A 22,149-nucleotide genomic window follows, 5' to 3' on the forward strand; every position below is an offset into this window, starting at 1 on the left:
TTGAGGAAAATGTCAATTTTGTAAATGCACAGAAAATGCTAATAGAATTACTTGCAATTGTAAATGCTGGTCAGACATTTTTTAAAGTATGCAATAAACATTCCAATTGAAAAAAAAATAATACTATAAATCGTATCAGTATATTTTTTAGACTTGATATTGAATTTTACATGAAACGAGTGTATTGCAATAACAGGTTATTAAAATTATTGAACTAATGAATGCTACATGTATATAAAGAAATAATTCAAGTATGAACGTTTTTTACATTTATTACAAATCTATAGCGTATTGTCGACAAATAATATTTCATTCATTGCTTGTTGATTGCAAGTTACTTTCGGGTGTGTTGCCGAAGTTTACTGGTTTATGGCATTGATAAACAATCAACACATAGCACGTGGAGCATATGAAAAATAAATGAATTGATAGAGCCATATTTTTTTTAAACATTTTCTATCAAACTGTTTTCCTTTTAACATATTGCTAAATGATTTGGTGTATTTAATTTGTTCCTTCAAAATCTTTTTATTCTTTACATTGAAGTATACGTTTGTTTACATTCGTTCGTCACGGATTCTCCCTTGCACTTGCAATGTGCGCAGTCCCAACAAGTAGTAATTCGTTACTCTTCATTTTTCAATTTTTGCCCGATAATCCCTACTTTTCTTTTCATGATTTTATAACATATAGATAATTATTTGATAGCAGTACACGTACGAAGATTATGATAGTATTAAGGATTAAATTTTCTTATACTTGTTTTACAATAAAACCTATAGTATTTAAGTCTGTTATCAACTTTTCTTTTAAATTTGAAGTTTCATATGACTACAATTGTCAAGATGTGACAGTACTCTAAGTTCTAACGTTTTGTTTGTTTCAGCGCGGGTACCTGTTGTTGTTGTTGTGAAAGTGACGTAATAAACGTCAACGTCAAACTACTGTTTACAGTATACGAAATAAAACCGTTAAATTATTTAAATTTAACTGTAATTATTAAACCAACGTATTTTTAACATTTTTGAAAGACATAACGTCGTATTTGTTCAAAAATTATGATAGATATTTTTACCAATTAAGGGCCAAAATATTGGCCTTGTGGCATTTTTCAGATATTACCGAGGCCAATAAATTGGCCCTATGGCACAGAACTCGTTAAATATGTTCAATCTCCCTCTTAAAAATACAACTTGTGTCCAACACAAAGAAAGCATAGTTTAGTCTCATCATCGGGTGTATTTTTTTAATGCCAACTAATCAACAACTGAAGTTTTTTTTTAAAGTAATTTGGTATTGTCAGCTTTCTCTCAAAGCACAAAACTATATTTTTGTGACCTGAGATATTATATTGTGAATTACTATGTAAAATGATTATAAACTATTACCTTCTATGCTTACCAAAGGTAAAAACAAAAAAAATAAAAACAAAAAACTTAAATTAAGGTTCATGTGGACCCTATGGCTAAAATGACCGTATTTTCACTTCAAAATTTACTATGAGTACAGGTAAACCTGTGCATCTGGAAACGTTTTAAGGCATAGCATGCCCTAGATAAATAAAATTCAAATGCATTGTATGATTTAGAAAATTCATAACTTAACTGGATTTTGCCGTACACTTTTTCTCGTCCCTGCAGAAGATGATAAAATTAACAAACAGTTGAGTTTACCTTGATATGGTCCACTCAGGTACACAGTTTAAATAACCAATTATTGTCATGTATCTATTGTCCATCTAATGTCCATGTCAATCAATACTGCTCACTTCAATTATTACCTGTGGGGAAGTTCTCAAACCTGTTTCCCAACTTAGTTTATTTTGGCACCTTCTGGAGGAATGAAAAAAAGTGCACGGCAAAATCCTGGTAAGTTTTTATTTTTCTAAAACCTAAAACATATTTGAAATTATTTTATCTAGGGCATGCTATGCCTGAATTTTTTACAGATGCGCAGGTTTGTCTGTACTCAGAGTAAATTTTGAGGTGAAAATACGGCCATTTTAGCCATTGGGTCCACATGAACCTTAATAGATAAGATATACATACGTTCACAGTAAGTGTATCCATTGCCATGGAAACGTTCTTTACACTGACATTTAAAGTCTATACAATCAGCATTGGCAGCACAGGTCTTACCATCACAGAATCTATCATCTAAAAGTCAGTATATAAAGGGTAGTTCAAATATAACTATCATATAACATGATGTGATAAACAATGAATTTATTCCCACAGTAAATAACAAATTAATACTAAACAGATCTCCTTAAGCCTATTGTTCTCATAGATTGATACACAAACAAGAATGTGTCCTCAGTACACGAATGCCCCACTCGCACTATCATTTTCCATGTTCAGTGGACCGTGAAATTGGGGTAAAAACTCTAATTTGGCATTAAAATTAGAAAGATCATATCATAGGGAACATGTGTACTAAGTTTGAAGTCGATTGGACTTCAACTTCATCAAAAACTACCTTGACCAAAAACTTTAACCTGAAGCGGGACAGACGGACGGACGGACGGACGAACTGACGGACGGACGAACGAACGGACGCACAGACCAGAAAACATAATGCCCCTCTACTATCGTAGGTGGGGCATAAAAAGGAAATTATTACCTTATATGGTTATCATGGTTAAACTTTAACATTGTTATTATTAAAACAATTTAACAGAAAGTTTTCTATTCTTGTGAACTCATTATCAGAAGCATCCTAGCAGAGAATCTGCAAAATATCTTAAAAGAGTTAAATTTCTGAAAGGTTGAAGAGAATGCAAATTTTTACAATTAGATTTCTTCGTGTATACAAACCTTCACATCTATTTATTCCATCACCATGGTAACCAGTATTACATGTACATTGACCTCTGTAGCAGAATGCTTTGTCATGACATTTCTTGCCGTTACACAGTTCTGTTGAAATAAAATTAAAAAAAAGTGTATTCTTCTATAAAAATTATGTTAGTAGAATTATTCAAAGGTATATCTTATATATGTATGCATGTTTTATGCAAGTTATGAACAAGTTGAAGACCTATAATGGTTTACTTTTACAAATTGTGACTTGGATGGAGAGTTGTCTGATTAGCACTCTTACCACATCTTCTTTATGTATCCATATACCTGATCAATCATCCTGTAACTTACATCATAATGTATATATCATTGTTTTACTACTTCAATAAAAAAAAACAAAAAAAAACTGGTGTGATTGTCATGAGACAACAGTCCCTCAAAACACCAAAGTAATTTGTCAAATTTTCCAAAATCCTAAATAACTAAGTTTTCATTGTCTCTTCAAATATCAGATGAATTCATTTTGTCTAAGGCAAAAGAAAGAATCATGAAATTTACCATACAAATTAACTCTTTTACTAAAAATACAGCAATAAATCTCAAACAAGATGTTAAATCTTTGTAGGTTTTATTTTTCATACATCAATTTGTGTATCATACCTGTCAACTGACCCGGATTCTGCGGGTGTGACCCAAGATTTTCACAATTCTGAGGGATCACCCGCCGGGTCATTGAAATAACCCGGAAATTCCGAAAATAACCCGATTTCACCCGTATTTCTTAGCCTTGAGATTGATTTCATGACATAAGTAATATTCCTTTGAAATACCGGCAAATTCGTAATTCTTCAATGAACATGCAGTTCATCTAGCTATGTAAACTGTCAAATTAAGTGACCCATTAAGTGCATGGCTTCACTTGACAGCTTTGGTGTCAAACACACTGTTGATTAACACCAATTACTTTAGCTTTAGGTCATAAATAAATTGCCCTGTTGTTTTACAAAGATATTTCAACTAAGAGTTACTTCCCCTTATTTGTCACCATTCAAAATTATTCCTTATATTTACGTTTTATGGGTGAAAAAGATTAAATCATAATAATATAAAATTCAAATACATATTGAAAAATAACTTTTCATTATTTTTATACCTTTATACAATTTTTTTTAAAAAGTTGAAAATTATTTTTTATATTTATACTTCCTTTAACTGTTATACTATATTTTATCATAGTCTAATTTCCTTCTCAATTGAGTAAAGCCAGTCAAGGTCGTTAAAAACTTCCAAAAATAATTGAGAGATGAATGTTCATTCATGTAGTACCTCTACATGGTATGTATAAAGGCAAGTAGACTGATTTTACAAATAAATTTTAGATGATGACAAAAGTAAAGGACATAAGACTGTGATACACAAGTTAATAAAAATCTTTAAAAGTGTAATGAAATAATAATAAATAAGATTTAAAATGACTTAACCAAGTGAACATGCATTGATGTTTTGGTATTTTTGATATACATTATAAGAAAATGTACCATAAATACTGAAATTCAGCTCAAAAAAGTTTGTACGCGTTATGACCTGAGATTTGATTCTTCAATGCAGGTCATGACCTGCATTTTCATCGTCACAGGTTGACAGGTATGGTGTATGTTTAGTTCCATTGATTAAAATACTTTATATTACCATCACATCTGTGAAATCCATCACCAGTGTAGCCATTCATACAGACACAAGTAAAGTTGTCACATCGAGCATTGGGAGCACAAATTTTCCCTCCACATATACCGTCAGCTATAATAATAGATAACAACCTCATCACATTAAAGACACAAATTTTCCTTTTAAATATAGATAGCTGTAATAAAAATGTATGTAAAGTTGTCATATCATGAATTTTAAAATTTTCCATACACATATATACCATTAGGTGTAATGATTAACAATACATATTCAGTAATCAATGCCAACATTACTGGCAAAAAGTATCTTTCTATATTAGCTATCACTCGAGTGTATACACCGCAACTTAAAAATTTGACAATTTTACATAACTTCTTATAAATATAAAAGTTTATAATATTTCAAGATAAAAAATATAAAATACAAATACTGACCTTCACATTTATATGTTCCATCTCCATGGTAACCAGTAACACATTCACAACGATTCCTGACACAAGTTGAATGTTCTACACATCGATGATTTCCACAAAGAGCTGAAATATACAAAATTTCCTGCCAATTCAACCAGAAAATTTCTAGCAATATAAAGTTAAAACCATTTGGAAAAAATTCAGATGTAGTTTTCGGGTGTTGTAGTCTCATTCTTTTAAAGCAATATTTCTCTGCTTAAAGATGTTAAATCAGTCTTCACGCTGAATGGCAGCCCAGGCAGCCCAGGCAGCCCAGGCTTGTAAAATTCCTCTCTGGCCTGTAAAAATCATATCTACAGGCCAACAGAATTTAACCAAAAATTTTCAAAAATTGAGCTCCAGGCCTGTAGATTTAACAGTTCATCACGATGACTGTAATGTCTTGTGTTTCAACATAGATGTCACTATATACACTAAAATGTGCCCAATATTTCCTTCCAAAGGTTGATGTTTCTCTCCAGCTTCCTTCAACAAAACAAAACTCTGTATGTTACAAATCAGGTATTAGTGCTGAAAGTGACATTAAACACAAACAATCTATCAATTCATCAGACGTCTACTTTGATTGAAAGCATAGCAACCTTCAATAGTTTAGCACAAGTACCCAATTTTATGAACTAGAAATTTTACAACCAAAACATGACATTTATATACTTGAATATATTTTGAATATATTTTGAATCAATTTTTAGATGTGTTTTTCACATTTAACTTGTCTAACTTATGAAGTTCGAACATAAAAATAAGTTAGTCTTACCTACACAGTTTTTATAACCATCTCCGGTATAACCATATCTACAGTGACATTTAAAATCCATACATTCTGCGTTGAAATGACAAGTATGTCCCCCACACTGAGTCAGCGCTAAAAAAATAAAATGAAAACAAATATTTGAAAGCTTGAGTATCATGAATGGGTTTCTATTGCAACTGTAGTAACACTTCCCATTTATTTTATAAAATGTTGTTTTTCTATACTGTGGATTTGTTTATTTTCATGGGTACCAATTTTCGTGGAATAAGAAAAGTTATATTTTCGTGGATATTTAATATTGTGGTTTTGCCAAAGACTACATACAACCTTATTTAAAAAAAATAGTAAAAGTTGAAAATTTCCTTTTGTGGTTAACGTTTCATAAAAAAATCTATGAAATAGGTATCCCATTAATAATACGGAATCCCCAGTAGTTAAAAATATCATAAAATAAAACAATACTTAGAATACTGAGAAATATATAACATCCGTTTCATACAATTCTTTGAATTACGATTATTCCTATTGGACTTAAGATGCTTTTTTTCCACAAGAATGAAGATACGGTTTTTAAATTATGGATGTAAATAAAATTATTTGAAATATTGTTGTCAACTTCTTCATTAACCAAATCAAACAAAGAGCAATTAATGAAATGATCTTTCTGTCATATTATTGGTGATAATTTGTTTAAACTATAAGATAATTATCTCAATTCAAGAAAAAAAACTTACGTTCACAAAGTATGAATCCATTTCCATGGTAACCACCAATACATTGACAAGTTTCATTACGACAGACAGAAAATGGCATGCAAGGTTTACCTCCACACAGTGCTGTAAAATATTAAAAAAGTTTGAAAATTTAACATAGAATTACACAGTGCAAATGCAATTATCAGTGCATGCAATGGTCTTAAAAAAATTTCATTTTGAAGACTCATATAAATTTTTCTTTAATATCATTTGTAATTCACACACTTACCCTCACATTTACTGTAACCATCACCATAGTAACCGTGTTTACATCCACATTTGTAATTCACACATTCTGAATGTTCTGCACATCTCTCTCCATTACATATCCCCAACACTGAAAAAATGTAAAACTTAAATTCACAAATTAAGATGTCCCTCTTACTTCAAATAATTTATTATACAGGTCAATGAACTGCAAGGTCAAGGTTATATAATTTAAGAATATATACTCATTTAGTAATTGTAAACTTTTACAAAAAATGGTATATTGATAACAGTTTTGGAAAAGTAAAAAAAATAACTTAGTTTGGGAGTGGTTTTTGTCAGGCACAACAACTCCATGCTCAAAGTTGGACAGATTGTTTTGGGGAATCAGACTTACATTCACATTTATAATATCCATCTCCATGGTAACCTTGTTTACACAGACATTTACCATCCACACAGTTGGCATTGTGTACACACTTCCTGTTATTGCAGTATGCTATTAACAATAAAAATAATTTGCATAAAATGTAGATGTTTGATATGAATTTGCAATGCCTTAATATTGGTATAGAATAAGACATGGCCAAATTATTTCTGAAACACTTAAATAAAGATATAAGTCAGTTGTTAATGCACATTATTATAGGCATTGAATATATTTAATCATTTCAAATTTTCTAATCATGAATGCTTTCTTCTAAATAATTCCAATACAATAAATGTTTATGCTATGATGTGTACAAACAAGTTTACATTAATAACATTTAGTTTAAAAATGAATAGATGAAACATTATGTCGGAGTGGCAAATTGAATTCTATTTAGGAAGACTTGGTGGTTTTTTTTTCTATCCTATTATGTGATGATATTGAAGCCTATTTGTTCTAGTCCAACAGAATGAAAATGATTTTTTAAAAAGCTTGTTCACAAGGTAACTGTCCATAACATAACATGTCATCTTCCCTGAACACATTTATCTACTCCTAGTCAACCAGTCATCGGTCTTACTCCCATATATGACATGCTTATAGGAGACGTAGCAAATACCCATTTTCAAGTCATTGGTTGGACACTACTGTGGATCTTTACAGGAACTCTCTTACTTGAAGTGAGTATGCTACAAGACGGATGTGGATAAATTGAATCACAACAATAAAAGCTGGCTCTAATTTATATCTTCATACTCACGTAAACACATATCATTTCCTATTCCATAGAAACCCTTTTTACAAACGCAATGGTAGTTCAGACATTCTGCATTCTTACAACAAACTTTACCTCCGCAAGTTCCAACATCTGAAATTTGATCACAAGGAATGATATATTATTTTGTAGGCGTCCACATTATTTTCATTTTAAAATCAATCTCTTTGCAATGCACACAAAGAAAAACTGTAAAAATTTAGCCAGTATATATGTTAGGGTTGTTCCAAAAAGGATGGTGGTTGCGTAAATGTGCACGTGCATTGATACTAAGTATTTGTAGAATTTTCAGTTAAATTAAAAATAACATACGAGTTGTTGGGTTCCAAAAAAAGAGTCCCCATTGACCCATGCATTTAACTCAGGAACAACCCTTATGATACATGAGATTGAAACAATTTTAGTGTTACTACCACTATTTTTACAACTGCTGGAGTTCAATGATCTTTATAAAAACCCTGGCACTGACAGCTTGAGGGTTTGGTGAGCATTATTCTCAAACTCATAATGATAGCAACTTACCTTATTTCATTGTTGGTTTACTAACTACAGACCCTTGAACAAAAAAGATTTTACCAAATTATCAGTCAACAAAATTTTGTCCTTAGTACTTACACAGAGGCTCCGCTTGCTCTATCATTTTCTATGTTCAGTGGATCAAATAATTGGGGTCAAAACTCTAATTTGGCATTAGAATTAAAACGATTCAAAACTTTAGCCTGAAGCAGGACAGACAGACAGATAAATGTACAGACGAAAGTACGAACCCATAAACATAATACCCCTAGGTGGGGCATAAAAAGTTCTACAATAATAACCAGTAATTCTGAATGGGCTAGCCGCTTGAAATTAGTGAACAAGAATATGCTGGATTTATATGCTTGATTTTAATACATTGAAAGTTAGTCATTCCTTTTTACTAAAATAAGTAAAAACCCTACCTTCACATTTAACTTTTCCATCACCATGGTAACCTATTTCACATTTACACTCCTCCCCAATACAACTGGAATGTTCTTTACACTTGTGTCCACCACAATATGCTGTGTAAAAACAAAATCAAAACAATGAACAGAAAAAGCTTAATGAACGTGACCAATAATTACTTACCAGGTAAATCAATGCCATTTGAACTCTTCTGGATAGTTATCTCCCTTGGCAATCATCTCTTCATTCTTGTTTTAATGGCCTATGTATTTTTCATGTATTTTATGGCAAAAACAAGGTTTTTCATCATCAAAGTTCACAAAAATTTCAGTGGCATCTCTGATTCAATGTGCACAAACTTGTCAATTTTTCTTTTTCAGGTATCTTTACACATTTTTGTATGGTTATTTTGGTAATAAAAATATCATTGAATTGTAGAATCAATATTGACTTGTCGAGAACCTAAAACTTTCTATCTTTCAAGTAATGTTCTTACTATTTGCAGAATTGAAATATACCTGTACATGTGATGCCATCTCCATAGTAACCAAATTTACATTTACACTGGTAATCTTCACAGACAGCATACTGATGACAAACTCTACCTCCACATAAAGATAAAACTGAAAATATAAGTTGAATTAAACTTTGGGTTACTGTTTGATTAAGGTTTCCTCTACATCACTTTTAATATTCAATTTTATTGATGTTTGCTGCATTAACGTAGGATAAACCAAAATTACAGCACCATGTATTTTGCAGTTTAAAGTGAAAAACATATCAGTTAAAAGTTAGTGAGATATCAATTTCACTGTTTTATTCAAACAAAATATAATTTAAATAGCAAGCATAATTAATTATTCAAATATAGTTTACTTATACATATATTTAAAATTTAATATACCTTCACATTTTTTAAATCCATCACCATGGTAACCTGGACCACAAACACAATGTTCATGTGGACTACACACAGCATTAGCCACACATATTTTCCCATTACACAGTTCTATAAAGGTAAATAATGTCAGATATAAACATTAAAATTTCAAGTTCATACTTATAATGTCTTTTCAAAAGAATGATTTTTTTTTAAATATGATAGAAGACTTTAGTGGATAGATGTCTCATTGGTAGTCATACCACATTGCCTTATTTTCATTTAGCAGACATTACAGATAGATGGACAAAAAGGACCAGAAAGCAAAAGGCACCTCTAATATTTTAGATGGGGCATAAAGATATGAATAGATACAGCTTTAACATACCAGAACCTAATTTAGTTTTTGTATTCTAACTTTTTTCGATAGAAATAATGTATCTTATATCTCATTATGAAATCAATATTAAAAAAATCATAATTACTGCTACATAATTGGAAATATTATCAAATAATTTTGTAAACTTACTTGTGCAAGATTTATATCCATCACCACGGTAACCATGCCTACAATGGCACTTGTAGTTGTCACACACTGCATTGGCTGTGCATACTTTACCATCACACAGTCCTTCCTCTATAAAATAAAAATATACAAAAAAATCTTTTTTATCATTCATGACACCATTTTATTCAAGTATTTGAAAAGAAGTATGTTTTCCAACAGTAATAATTTTTGCGGTCGTATTAAAAGTATAAGTATTGAACTGACCAACTTTTTATTCTATGTTTATCTTTCTTAATCATCACCATTTTTCAAATTTATGACATTTATCATTACTTTCTACTATTTTATTTCTGACATCTCTCATGTTTCCGAATGTAGAGTCCATCAATACCTTTTGTAAATTTCCTTTTCAAACTGAGTTATACAATGTATCAATATTCACTTACGTTCACACTTCAGAAAAGGATTACCATGGTAACCATTTTGACAGATACATTCATTTGCATCACAAAAAGCATACGCTGCACATTTTCTATTTTTACAAAGTTCTACAAACATAAAATTGCATATAATTATCTATAGATTACTTTATCGTTTCCTAAAAAAACCTGAAAATAAAATTATTAGTAACTGCATTTGTACCAAATGGAGCATGTAATGTAGGTCATAAGTCTAACTTTTCATGATCTGCTTTAAATCATTGAATCCTGTAAAGTTTAACATTCTATGTTATAAATGGTATGAATGTGTGAGTAACATCTTTTGTAATTATATTTTTTGAAATTTTTGTTTGATCATACATTCTGTATGTGCCTGTTCAAGCCAGGAGCCTGTAATTCAGTGGTTGTTCTTTGTTTCTGCGTTACACATTTGTTCTCAGTTCATTATTTTGTACATAAATAAGCCCGTTAATTTTCCTGTTCAATGTCTTTTACATTGATCATTTCAGGATCTTTTATAGCTGACGATGCAGTATGGGTTTAGCTCATTGTTGAAGCCTGTACAGTGACCTATAGTTTTTCTGTGTCATTTGGTCTCTTGTGAAGATTTGTCTCGTTAGCAATCCCACCACAACTTCTTTTTAAAAAGTATAACTGAAAATCTTACTTTCACATTTTGAATATCCGCTACCTACATAGCCTGTGTCACATACACACTTGTAATTAAAACAGTGGGCATTGGCTACACATGATTTCCCTCCACAAACACTTAATGCTGAAATACAAACATACAAATGTAAACAATCAAAAAGAGTGCATATTGAAATTGTTGTAAGAAAACATTGGAATACTCAAAGGGTTATTAATCAGAAGTCAGTTAAATGTCCCTGTTGTATATGTGTATTTGAATGTTCTCAGGAGTATTAATATTGCCTAAAATATGACTCTTAAATTTCCAATAACTCTGAAAAAAAGTGCTGATAAACAGACAAACCTATTGGCAGACAAACACATAAAGGGACAGACAGAATGACAAACTTTTACATGGAGCGACAAACAAACAGAAATAAACCAGTATACCACCTCCTTTCATAGCGTGGATATAGTTATTGCAAATCTCATATATAAAGTAAATAGTGATCTAATCTTACGTTCACAAAGCTTTGTTCCACAACCATGGTAACCTGGTTTGCACAGACATCCCCCTACATCAGAACAAAATGCATTTTCCTTGCATATTTTCCCATTGCATAATTCTACAAAACATTTTATATTTTATCAAAACAAAACAAAATTTCAAGTTCTTTTAATACAGCAACCCATTGGGAAATAAATCTTAAAATAGTCTTTCTGGTTTTCTTCTTTTAATGGTATTGTAAAGTAAGATAGTGTTCTATGCATCTCTACCCTAGGATAAGAAAACTTTGGCTCAGTATTTGACACTACATCTAGGAATATATGACTGTGGCTGTACTAAACTGTAAAACACTAACTCTAGGAATTTAAAGTTCTCAATGCTCTTCAACTTTCTACTTTATTTGGCCTTTTTATTTTATTTTTTTAAATCAAGCATCACTCAGTCTTTTGCAACAATAAAAACATTCAAATAATTACTGAATTTATATTAGCTGATAAAAAATTTCCCCAATATCAAACATTCTTAACTTGAAAAATACAAATAAGGATATTTAATATTCATGGTTTTATTTTTAACAAAAAAGCCCCCCCCCCCTTCTCAAATACAAAAAACAACAAAGAACTAGAAAGATCACATCCTCAGCAAACCTAATTAAACCATATGCTATATTTTTTCACTATCATGGCATATACAAACTGGACAAAAAATATTTTAAAAGGGTTTGATTTTGACTTCAATTTCAATTTTAAATAATCATGCTATACACTTTATTCTTGTTTTTAAATACTTACTTTGACATTGATTGTAACCATTGCCAAGGTAACCATGTAAGCATTGACACTGGTAGTCTATACAAGCAGCATTAGTTGTACATTTTTTACCTCCACACAATGACAAGACTGTAAGAAAATAATACAAGAGTCGTAAAATAATCAAAGCTTTAGAAATTACCTCCATTCTCAATTAAAAATGATATGAATCTTTAAAAATATTTTCTATTATTGTAAAAAAGATGTTAAATATAAGATAAAATTATTCTGTTGTTTTGACTTCATTTTAATGACGTTTCATTAATAAATTGCATTTCAGCATCAAATTTGCTAACGTATGAAAAATCTAAACAGATCATTTGTAGCTTTTTGAAACTTAAAACTACATTCACAAAAAACTGACATCTGTGATCAGACATTTATATCTATATGATAAGTCATTTTGTTTATGTTTATATTTCTAACCTTCACATTTTTTTGTTCCATCTCCATGGTAACCCTCTTTACACATACACTGGCCATTCTGACATTCTGAATATTCCACACATCGTACATTGTTGCATAAAGCTAATAACAAAAATAAAATTCTTTCATACCTATTAGATTATTATAACATTAAACAGACTTTTACAATTTGAAACTATGAAATAGTTGGGTTTTTTCTTTATTATTATTGCTTTTATACTGAATTGTACATTCATTTAATTTTCTTATGATAATCATTCATCTATAAACTATATCAACAAAAGTTATAGTTTACTCCTTCTTTAAATGACCGGAGTTTTGGTTTGTATCTTTCTGAAGATATTTTTTTTCTATAATTGCTTTTGATGTCATCAGTAAAGATAGGTTTTAACATGTTTTATATGACACATCTTGAGTGAGTTATTTCCCATGGCCACCATATGAAGGGGGAAAGGTTGATTTTCCTATTTTACTAATATAAATTTAATTTGAAACAAGATTGATAAAAGATCCTCATTAAACTGTAGTGATAAATCAAGCAAGGCTAAATATAAAGAAGTCCAGACGTCGATGAAAGAATGTGTGCACTTAGACCTCTTACACAGCAACAAAAGGGAGGTAACTTTTGTTCAAATTGTATCAATGGAAAACTATCTATCGCAAATGGAGTAGATGATAGAATTGGCACCAAACATTTCAATAATTGGAACCTTTAAGCCTCAAAAATCTAAAACTATAACTTCTTACTTTCCTAACTAACTAAATACATGATCTTGTAGCATCAGGAGCCTCGTAATTCAGTGGTTGTCGTTTGTTGCTAAGTTTAATATTTGTTTTTCGTTCATTTTTTTGTACACTGATTAGGCCTTTGGCTTTCTCGTTTGAATTGTTTTACATTTGTGATTTTGAGGCCTTTTATAGCTGACTATGTAGTTTGGGCTTTGCTCATTGTTGAATGCCATACAGTGATCTATAGATGTTAATTTCTGTGTCATTTGGTCTCTTGTGATGAGTTGTCTCATTGGCAATCATATCACATTTTTTTATATTTGAAATTTTTCACAAATATTTGCAAGGAAAATGCTATAAGGCCAGGGTTTTTTAATTTGTTGGTTTACGGATTTTCCCCATGAAAAAGTTCGGTCGGTCGGTCGGTCGGAAAACAAAAAGAAAAAAAATATCTCTCAAGACAGAAAAATATGCAAAAAATTTTTTTTAACTTTCTAACAATATGTTTGATTTGCTCTTTTATCATCCTTTCGTATATACTAGTTCGATGAAATATTATTGGTCAGGTGCCATAAACATCGCATGCCATCGTCTATTACTTTTTCTGTGAAAAAAAGGGGGGGGGTTGTGTCCATGGACAAAGCAAAATTAAATCGTCATTTCATAAACGTAGCCTTACACAAATTTCAGGAAACTTGGTGATTAATGATCTTCAAAAAAGGAAAACTGATTAAGAAAAAAATGCAAAACTTCTTTCGAAAAAAAGTTTCAACACACATGACATGTGGTACACAAAAACGTAATAGACTCGTCCACTGGAAAAAACGAGGATATCGGGTTCATCAGTAGTCATGCATTCCCGTTTCTTATCTAAATGGACGATTTTTTTTTAATTATCAATGACACAATTCTGAAGGAAATTCCAACCGATTTATTTTAATTAAGTTCTTCAACTTCACGTCTTCCACAGTTCGACAAGTTCATTTTCCATTTTTTTATCTCTTACAGAATGATGACAAATACAGGAAACGAACTTAATGTGTGATGGGTTTTGAACCCAGGTTTCGTTCGCAAAATATTTTGCATAAACGACATTTCAAGGTCAGTTATTATTGATTTGTCTATTTTTAGATAGGTAAATTGAAATTTTCAGTTTTCACAACAGAAAGTGTTATCAATTCCGTTAGTGTTTAATGCATTTCATTTCATAAAAAGGGTTATTTTATTTATTTTCTAGATATAATGTTTTTTTTGGGGGTCGGCGTGTATAAAAACGCATGAAAAGTCAATTTTATTTTTATTCTGCAAATCGGCAAAATCGGGTCGGTGGATTCGTAAACCAATAAATTAAAAAATCCTGGCCTAAGACAATACTTACGTGTACACACATAATATCCATTGCCATAGTAACCATAATCACATACACACTGGAAGTTATTACACTTTGCGTTTAATGCACACTGTCGACCATCACAATATTCAATAGCTAAAATGTAAAGTATTTAAATACACATTATATCCCATGAAAATATAAAAAAAATTAAATTACTATCAGTATCCTTTGTTAATAAGCTTATACAAATATTTGACATCTCTCTGCTGATGAATAACTGAAGTAGGAAGGGGGAGAGATCTCAACAAATATAAGTTTTGCCAATGCTAATACATCTGCATACCAAAATTAACCTACCTAATCACAATCTAATACATTGTTGGCAATGCCCCACTGAAAGTCTCACTTTTGATACTTCATCGAGGCCAAACAAAAATTGCTACAAATGTCAGTTTTCACAAAACTGTATGGACAAATCAATACTTGTTTAAATCTTTATCTGAATTTTAAAAGAAAATTAATATGAATTTGTCAAAATACAAATTGCGAATTGGTCTTGGAAAAATATTATTATAAAAAATTTGAGATCAAATATGATTTTTTTTTTTTGTCATTTCATTAAATTTGGTGAAACAGTATGTTTCCTGGTTTATAAAAACTCTTTTCAAAAGCAATGGTCCAACAACCTCTCACCAAAATATATGGAAATAATACAACAAATAATCAATGAATATCAATTTCTTCTTTATATGAGACATGTGAGAGTCATAGGAAGATTGGATGGGTGGATCATAAACTTTCCTATATAGATTATATTGTGACATGGACATTTTTTGTCAGTCTTTTGTTGTACCTGAAAAGGGCGCATAAAAAATACACATTGAAGGAGGTTAACTTATATATTCCTCAGGCTACTTTTGATTTTGCATGTTTTGGGAGATAAAAATACATTTTCATCTAATTAAAGTTTTGTCATTAGAAATATTTTTTATTTACACAATAACTCACATGCATATTTTTTTTAATAATGTGGATTTAATGTTTAGTATGTGCAGAAATCCTATTCAAATCAGTTCATATCTTCATATGGGGTAATTGAACACATAACATTTTTGTTACTAAAAATAGCATAGGTAATTTCCAATTTTACTGTTCATAAATAGTCAATGTGATTCCCCTTAGAAATCTGAACATATCTTATCTAATTTAAAATACTATATGCAAACCAACAAGTAAGTGGAATAAATTGCATTTGCTTATACTAAACTGTTCATTTATATGTGACAGCTCTTAAAAAGTCTAATAACTTGTCATGTTGTTTAATTTAAAGTTGTAGCAGATAATTGTATAATCTGGGATATTATTATTTTTTATATTGAATTGTTTGAATTTTAACTTCTATTCTGTTTTATTTACAAAAGGTTTGTACATATTCATATCATTTTAGTTTTATAATTTTATTATATTTGATAATGTCATGTAACATTGTGCCTAGTAATATATCTTCCTTATTTTATCAATTTCCAGATAATCATGTGACTTTCTTTAAATAGAACAAAAACTTCCCAGTTTTGTAGGGAACTCCCAAATACTTAGTCATCAATTTTATCTGGAAAAGTCGAAATTTGTTCATACTAGCATAATTACAGTAGGTAAGAAGAACATCTGAAAAATTCATAACTTAATATCATTTCTTGTAAGAATCAGTAGTTTGTCTTCCTTATTTAACTATTCCAGGCAAAATTTCAAATTAACTTTCATTTTCAAAATTTCAATGTAAGAATTTTACTACTTTCATTTTTCATTTCAAAAGTCAGAACATGAAGTTGCAATTCAAACAATAATAGACATTTTTGTCCTGTATCCATTTGTAAACAAGGCTTGAAAACAATGTTTCCATCAATTATTAAATAGGTGGAAGCTGGCCACCATTTTTTTACTTTCACTTTAATCTTAAATCAAATAAGCAAATTGTTGTATCCATTTAAACTTTGAATCTCTGTTTTGTCTTATTGTACCCTGTTTTTTTTCTAAGTTAAAAACTAATTTGGGAAGAAATGTACAAAGGCTGATCCAAATTATTGTGGACAAAAATGGTTTGAATAGCAATACAACTTGAAATGGGAACTTAGAATAATTCTACTAACATATAAATGTAATATTATTATTTGTAATTATTCCTGTCAAATACGAATGCTATATACAAAATCATTTTCAAATTAATGTTTTTTCTGACTAAATTATTACAGTTGGCTGCACTGATAACTTTGTACTATCATTTACTCTACATGTATCTTCATCATTTTCATTATACCCTAAAAATTTACTCCTTTCATGTTAATACACTTTTGATTTTGGAAAACAAAGAACAAAAGTATATTCCAAGTCAATATTTAGGAGGAAGAAGAAATTAAATTGTAAGCTCTCCAAAATTGTAACAGAGATTTTATTCTCTCTGAACTTTAAAATCAGCTCATAAACAGTAAGTCTCCATAAGCAAGTCTTCAGAATGGACATATATTAATAAGGCTTATATTTACTATTCATGATCATTCATGTATTTCAGAATTATTTATATATACAAAATGGATCGAGAAGATAAACGACGCTACTTTATTGTTGGATCAGTAATATTAGAGATAGTCACACCTATGTTCCAACAGCGACTGGAGAAAGAGTACAAAAAACGAGGCTTTCCTACGTTCCAGGCTTTCCTCAACAGTGACTCAGTAATGCACATCTTATTCCATCTACGACATAGAAATGTATGGTGCTGTGTCGACAAAAAAAGCTGTTCAAACCACGATGAACTTCCTCTGGTCTATGACGAGTGGGACCTTCTTTACACCCCAAAAAAAGACATAGGTAGTAATCACAGCTGTCATTGTCAATACACGGCTAATTCTGTTGAATTAGAAGAACTAGACTATTCATTGGCTGGCCTAATCTTGTTGAACTGTTTTGCTCTCGGAAAGGATGAGAATGCCATCAGTTCGCTCAGACAATTTAAAAGTGATTATTTATGTCATAATACATGTGGCTCCATGGATAAGGAAGAGTTTGATACTTTGTGGGATGATTTACAGGATGATGTTCTACGACTTGACCCCAGTAAACAAGATGAACTGATTCAGATAGAGGAGAGACCCTTGGATGACCGTCTTAGAGTGAGATACTGCAAGATTTTACTGGGTATTATCAAACCTAATGAGGTTAGTATTTGACAGCAATACAGACCATACTAACCTACAATAAAAATTAAGACACACAAAATACATGGTCCTGATCAATGAGTGAGGGGCACCAACAGGGTACCTTCTATTGGTCACATTTAAAATTGCCTTTTGTCACTCAGTGGGTCACACACAAGCAAATTTGACAGGTTTATGTTGAAGATTATCAAGTTATGACCATAAAGGCTCTAAAGAGAATACCTGTAACAAACCATGCAACAAGTATAAAAAAGAAGATGTGGTATGATTGCCAATGAGACAACTATCCACAAAAGACCAAAATGACACAGACATTAACAACTGTAGGTCACCGTACGGCCTTCAACAATGAGCAAAGCCCATACCGCATAGTGAGCTATAAAAGGCCCCGATAAGACAATGTAAAACAATTCAAACGAGAAAACTAAGTATGTTTGTAGCTGATTCTTTATTGTCATTTATCTTACTCTAATAGTTTGACAGTACTAATCAACTAGATGAATAAAAAGTTAAAACATTGTACCTCATGCACATTCAAATCATTTGACTTGATATTTTATTAGGTTGACAACAGAGAACCAGAGAGATGTCCTATTCAAGATTTGTGTTCAACATTGCTTGAATTAAGAAATCTGATAGTCTCAATGGACACAAGATTGAGATCTACTACATCTGCTACAAATGAGCCAAATAAGGTACTAAATTACTTATAGTTCTTTTAAATTTTTCCAAAAATATAAAATTTATTCTCAAATTGACTAAGACAAGAGCTTCTATAATAATTCTATTGTTGTCTTCATCTAAAAGGTGCATGACATGAGGCTTTAAAAACACAGAACAAAGTTCAATCCAAGTTCAACTTTTAGCTCTAGGACCAATTTATTAATAAGTGGATTTTTTGCAAGACCTTGAAAAAACAAAATGTATGCATAAAGACAAAGGGATTTAGACTATACCAATTTAAATATTAACCACTACAACATGTACAAAGGCCAAAAAAAATGTAGCAAATTCTGTTATTCTTCATGTTCTTTAACCATCAAGATATGTCAATACTGGAATAACAAAAAAAAATTGTATTGCTACATAAAGTAATAGGCATCGTCAGTTAAAGAGAATCAACTAACTGGAATGTTTCAACTCAATATTCCTCAAAGATCAGTTGATGATTTTCTTATGTCAGATTCTAAAATAATACACAATACATGAAAATGTTAACTGGAAAAAATCTTCCCTTGGGAAGAGATAAAAAGAGTGCAACTCCTTTGTCTCCTTTGAGCACTTTTAAGCAGTAACATGTATGTGTATATTCTTGTTTTACTTTTGCTACCAATATATGTCTTATTTTCAAACAGACACTTTTAGCTTTAAATATTTTATGATAATTTCAGGCACTTGGAGGTGTTAGATGTCAGTCTCACACAGATAGTTCTTTAAGTAAGTATGATTAGATGGGAATATATGCCAAGTTCTGATATGATGGTCTTGACGACACAGATTTTATGGTGATTTTCTGGGTAAAATAGTTTTCCTCCTTTCGATTCCTTCAAGTGGAGACTTATAACAATTCTGAGTCCAATTGAAAATTGAAGCAACTAAGATCAACCCCAAACAAGAATATGTTTTCATATGACATGTCCACACTTTCGTGGTCATATTTCCATGTTCAGTGAAGCTTGAAACCTGGGGAAAATTGTTTTAATTTGGTACATAGTTAAAAAAAATTCACATCATCATAAAAAAGTTTTCTTAGTGACAACAACTTCATTCACCAAAAACATTAGTGTACAGGTTAAACACACAGACCAGAAAACAAAAAGCCTCCTACTTTTGAATGCATGTCATAAAAATTGTTCTTAATTGTTTACTTCAGATCTGCTAAAATGATTGATAGTGCACTAATTTAAGGGATCTTAATTTCACAGCAATTCTTTATTTTAAATAGGAAAACAGTATCAACTAGGACAAGATATATTCTGTGCACATAGTGAACTTGACCTGACACAAATACTCAATGATGAACAAACAGACGATATATCTGATGCTGTGATCATGGATGATGGAAAACTTGTCATCTGCTTGTGGAATACTAAGAAACTACTGATTTGTAATGCAGATGGATCACACCCAGAGATAATACAATGCTTGGGACAACCCGTGAAAATAACAGCCGTCAATGACTCCACAGTGGCAGTTATATTCATGGAAATGCCACTCGTAGTTTATACTTATGATATAAATGCGAGGCAATTGTTGAGAACGATAACGGTACCTGACATGCATCATATGAGTTCAGTCACAACAATAGAGAACAAACTTCTCATTGGAGGAGATCAAGGTCTATGGACTACTGATCCCGACACGGGGAAAACTCCACAGAAACTTCCAATAGAGTGTCAACCCGTCACCGTACATGCTTGTGGCGACAGAATATTCTACAATGAAACTACAAACGAAAATATTCTGAACTGTTACACAACAGCAGGTCATGAAATATTCACGACTTCTTTACAATCGTCTGCTACAAGTGTATTTACACTACAAGATGGAAGTCTGTATGTATCCTGTCGTGATGGAACAATACAACATGTGTCATCTGATGGAGAGTGGTATACGACTGTTACCACAGAGGAACTGACATCACTGAAAGGTCTAAATGATCCAAGATACAATCAAAAACAAAAGAAACTTATAACCTTTAATGAACCTACTGGATTTGTGCACATTTTCAACCAGATGTAAATTCTTTGTTCCTTTATTTTTGTTGTGATAACTTTCTTTTTGCTTTGTATTCTTCAACTTATTGTAAAGAAACTTTTGCTATACATTCTAGATTATAAGACATTATATATAAGATTTATTTTTAAGAAGTTATATTTAGCTCCTTAGAAAAAGGGTACAACATGTACAATAAAACAAATGATTTCAAAATATTAGAACTGTTCATGCTGTTTTGATATGCACCATTTTTCAATTGTTCAGTCAACCATGAACACTTTCAAATTCTATATTTTGATTATTTGTTCCTTTCTCAAAAATCCAAATTCTTTAATAGAGAAAAGGAGTAATTTTTCAATTAATATACAATTAGAATATGTAGCATTTTAGCAACATTGTTTTTTTTATTATACTTTCTGGAGAAAAATGAAATTCAAGAGACAAAAAAATTTAGCTACATGTATTATTAAAGATGATATTAGCTTCAATATAGAAAGATATTGTTTACGCTGAAAAAATATACTTCTAGGAATTTTAAGATATGTTACTAATATTTTACCAATAATCTGCTTATCTGTATAATATTCTTATCAACTTTTGATTATATAAAAATTCTTTTAAACAACAATAATGGAACTACAGGTATTAGTGGCACTATGTCCAAAAGGATTACATTCTTTAAATAGTACTTCACAATCAGCCATTGAAAAGTTCAAACCGAACTACTTTAATTAAAATTTAACACATCTGAACCAACAGGTTTAATTATATGATAAAATTTAATGGAAAATAAAAAAAATCATTTATCATGGAAAATTTTTCAAGTATCTGTATTTTTATTTAATATAAATGTATAAAAAAGAATAATAAATATATACCAGTGCATGTAATTGTGATTTCAACAAGATTTGTGCAAAAATAATATTGTGTTGTATTTCAAAGGATCTGTTTTGGGAAATTATAACTTTTATCCATAATTTCCATTTGTAGATGAACATGGCAATTTTCTTACAATTTAAAGGCATCTAAAAGGCTTGGCTTTGTTTTATTAAATGAATAAGGTTTGGTCATATTTAGATCTCCTACTGTTAATGACAATAGTTTATTCAGAAAAGGGAGGGATCCAATTAAGCAGAAATTCATCAACT

General features: G+C 30.7%; 2 protein-coding genes across 5 annotated transcripts in view; one reads left to right on the forward strand and one right to left on the reverse strand.

Moving 5' to 3' along the window:
• The window catches only part of LOC139485569 (neurogenic locus Notch protein-like), an 82,960-nt gene that overhangs the window by 21,370 nt on the left and 39,441 nt on the right, over positions 1 to 22,149 (reverse strand). For both annotated transcript variants that reach the window (XM_071270151.1, XM_071270152.1), the window contains exons 20-38: positions 15,117 to 15,224; positions 13,010 to 13,111; positions 12,566 to 12,673; positions 11,788 to 11,892; positions 11,304 to 11,411; positions 10,643 to 10,744; positions 10,218 to 10,325; positions 9,713 to 9,817; positions 9,327 to 9,431; positions 8,823 to 8,924; positions 7,867 to 7,974; positions 7,074 to 7,175; positions 6,699 to 6,806; positions 6,449 to 6,550; positions 5,718 to 5,825; positions 4,922 to 5,023; positions 4,491 to 4,598; positions 2,817 to 2,918; positions 2,049 to 2,156 (exon numbers count right to left, since the gene is read on the reverse strand). In XM_071270151.1, coding sequence (XP_071126252.1) covers positions 2,049 to 2,156; positions 2,817 to 2,918; positions 4,491 to 4,598; positions 4,922 to 5,023; positions 5,718 to 5,825; positions 6,449 to 6,550; positions 6,699 to 6,806; positions 7,074 to 7,175; positions 7,867 to 7,974; positions 8,823 to 8,924; positions 9,327 to 9,431; positions 9,713 to 9,817; positions 10,218 to 10,325; positions 10,643 to 10,744; positions 11,304 to 11,411; positions 11,788 to 11,892; positions 12,566 to 12,673; positions 13,010 to 13,111; positions 15,117 to 15,224 — 2,001 coding nt within the window. The remainder of the gene's footprint in view (positions 1 to 2,048; positions 2,157 to 2,816; positions 2,919 to 4,490; positions 4,599 to 4,921; positions 5,024 to 5,717; positions 5,826 to 6,448; positions 6,551 to 6,698; positions 6,807 to 7,073; positions 7,176 to 7,866; positions 7,975 to 8,822; positions 8,925 to 9,326; positions 9,432 to 9,712; positions 9,818 to 10,217; positions 10,326 to 10,642; positions 10,745 to 11,303; positions 11,412 to 11,787; positions 11,893 to 12,565; positions 12,674 to 13,009; positions 13,112 to 15,116; positions 15,225 to 22,149) is intronic.
• LOC139485570 (uncharacterized) lies at positions 16,220 to 21,886 on the forward strand. 3 transcript variants are annotated; one of them, XM_071270154.1, is made up of 5 exons: positions 16,220 to 16,303; positions 17,638 to 18,283; positions 18,847 to 18,978; positions 19,675 to 19,720; positions 20,229 to 21,886. In XM_071270154.1, the coding sequence occupies exons 1-5, from the start codon at positions 16,290 to 16,292 to the stop codon at positions 21,023 to 21,025; spliced, it is 1,635 nt and encodes a 544-aa protein (XP_071126255.1). In that variant the 5' UTR covers positions 16,220 to 16,289; the 3' UTR covers positions 21,026 to 21,886. The 3 variants fall into 3 exon arrangements, with proteins under 3 accessions (XP_071126255.1, XP_071126256.1, XP_071126257.1); XM_071270155.1 differs by lacking the exon at positions 16,220 to 16,303 and adding an exon at positions 16,612 to 16,723; XM_071270156.1 differs by lacking the exon at positions 16,220 to 16,303 and adding an exon at positions 16,623 to 16,719.

The sequence above is a fragment of the Mytilus edulis genome, chromosome 8 (genome assembly GCF_963676685.1).
Source record: "Mytilus edulis chromosome 8, xbMytEdul2.2, whole genome shotgun sequence".
NCBI classification, from domain to species: domain Eukaryota; kingdom Metazoa; phylum Mollusca; class Bivalvia; order Mytilida; family Mytilidae; genus Mytilus; species Mytilus edulis.

Excerpts from the sequence above, each read along its gene's own strand:
- LOC139485570 (XM_071270154.1), top strand. Across the intron at positions 18,284-18,846 it reads GTATTATCAAACCTAATGAG|GTTGACAACAGAGAACCAGA; the intron begins GTTAGTATTTGA and ends ATATTTTATTAG. Across the intron at positions 18,979-19,674 it reads CTACAAATGAGCCAAATAAG|GCACTTGGAGGTGTTAGATG; the intron begins GTACTAAATTAC and ends TGATAATTTCAG.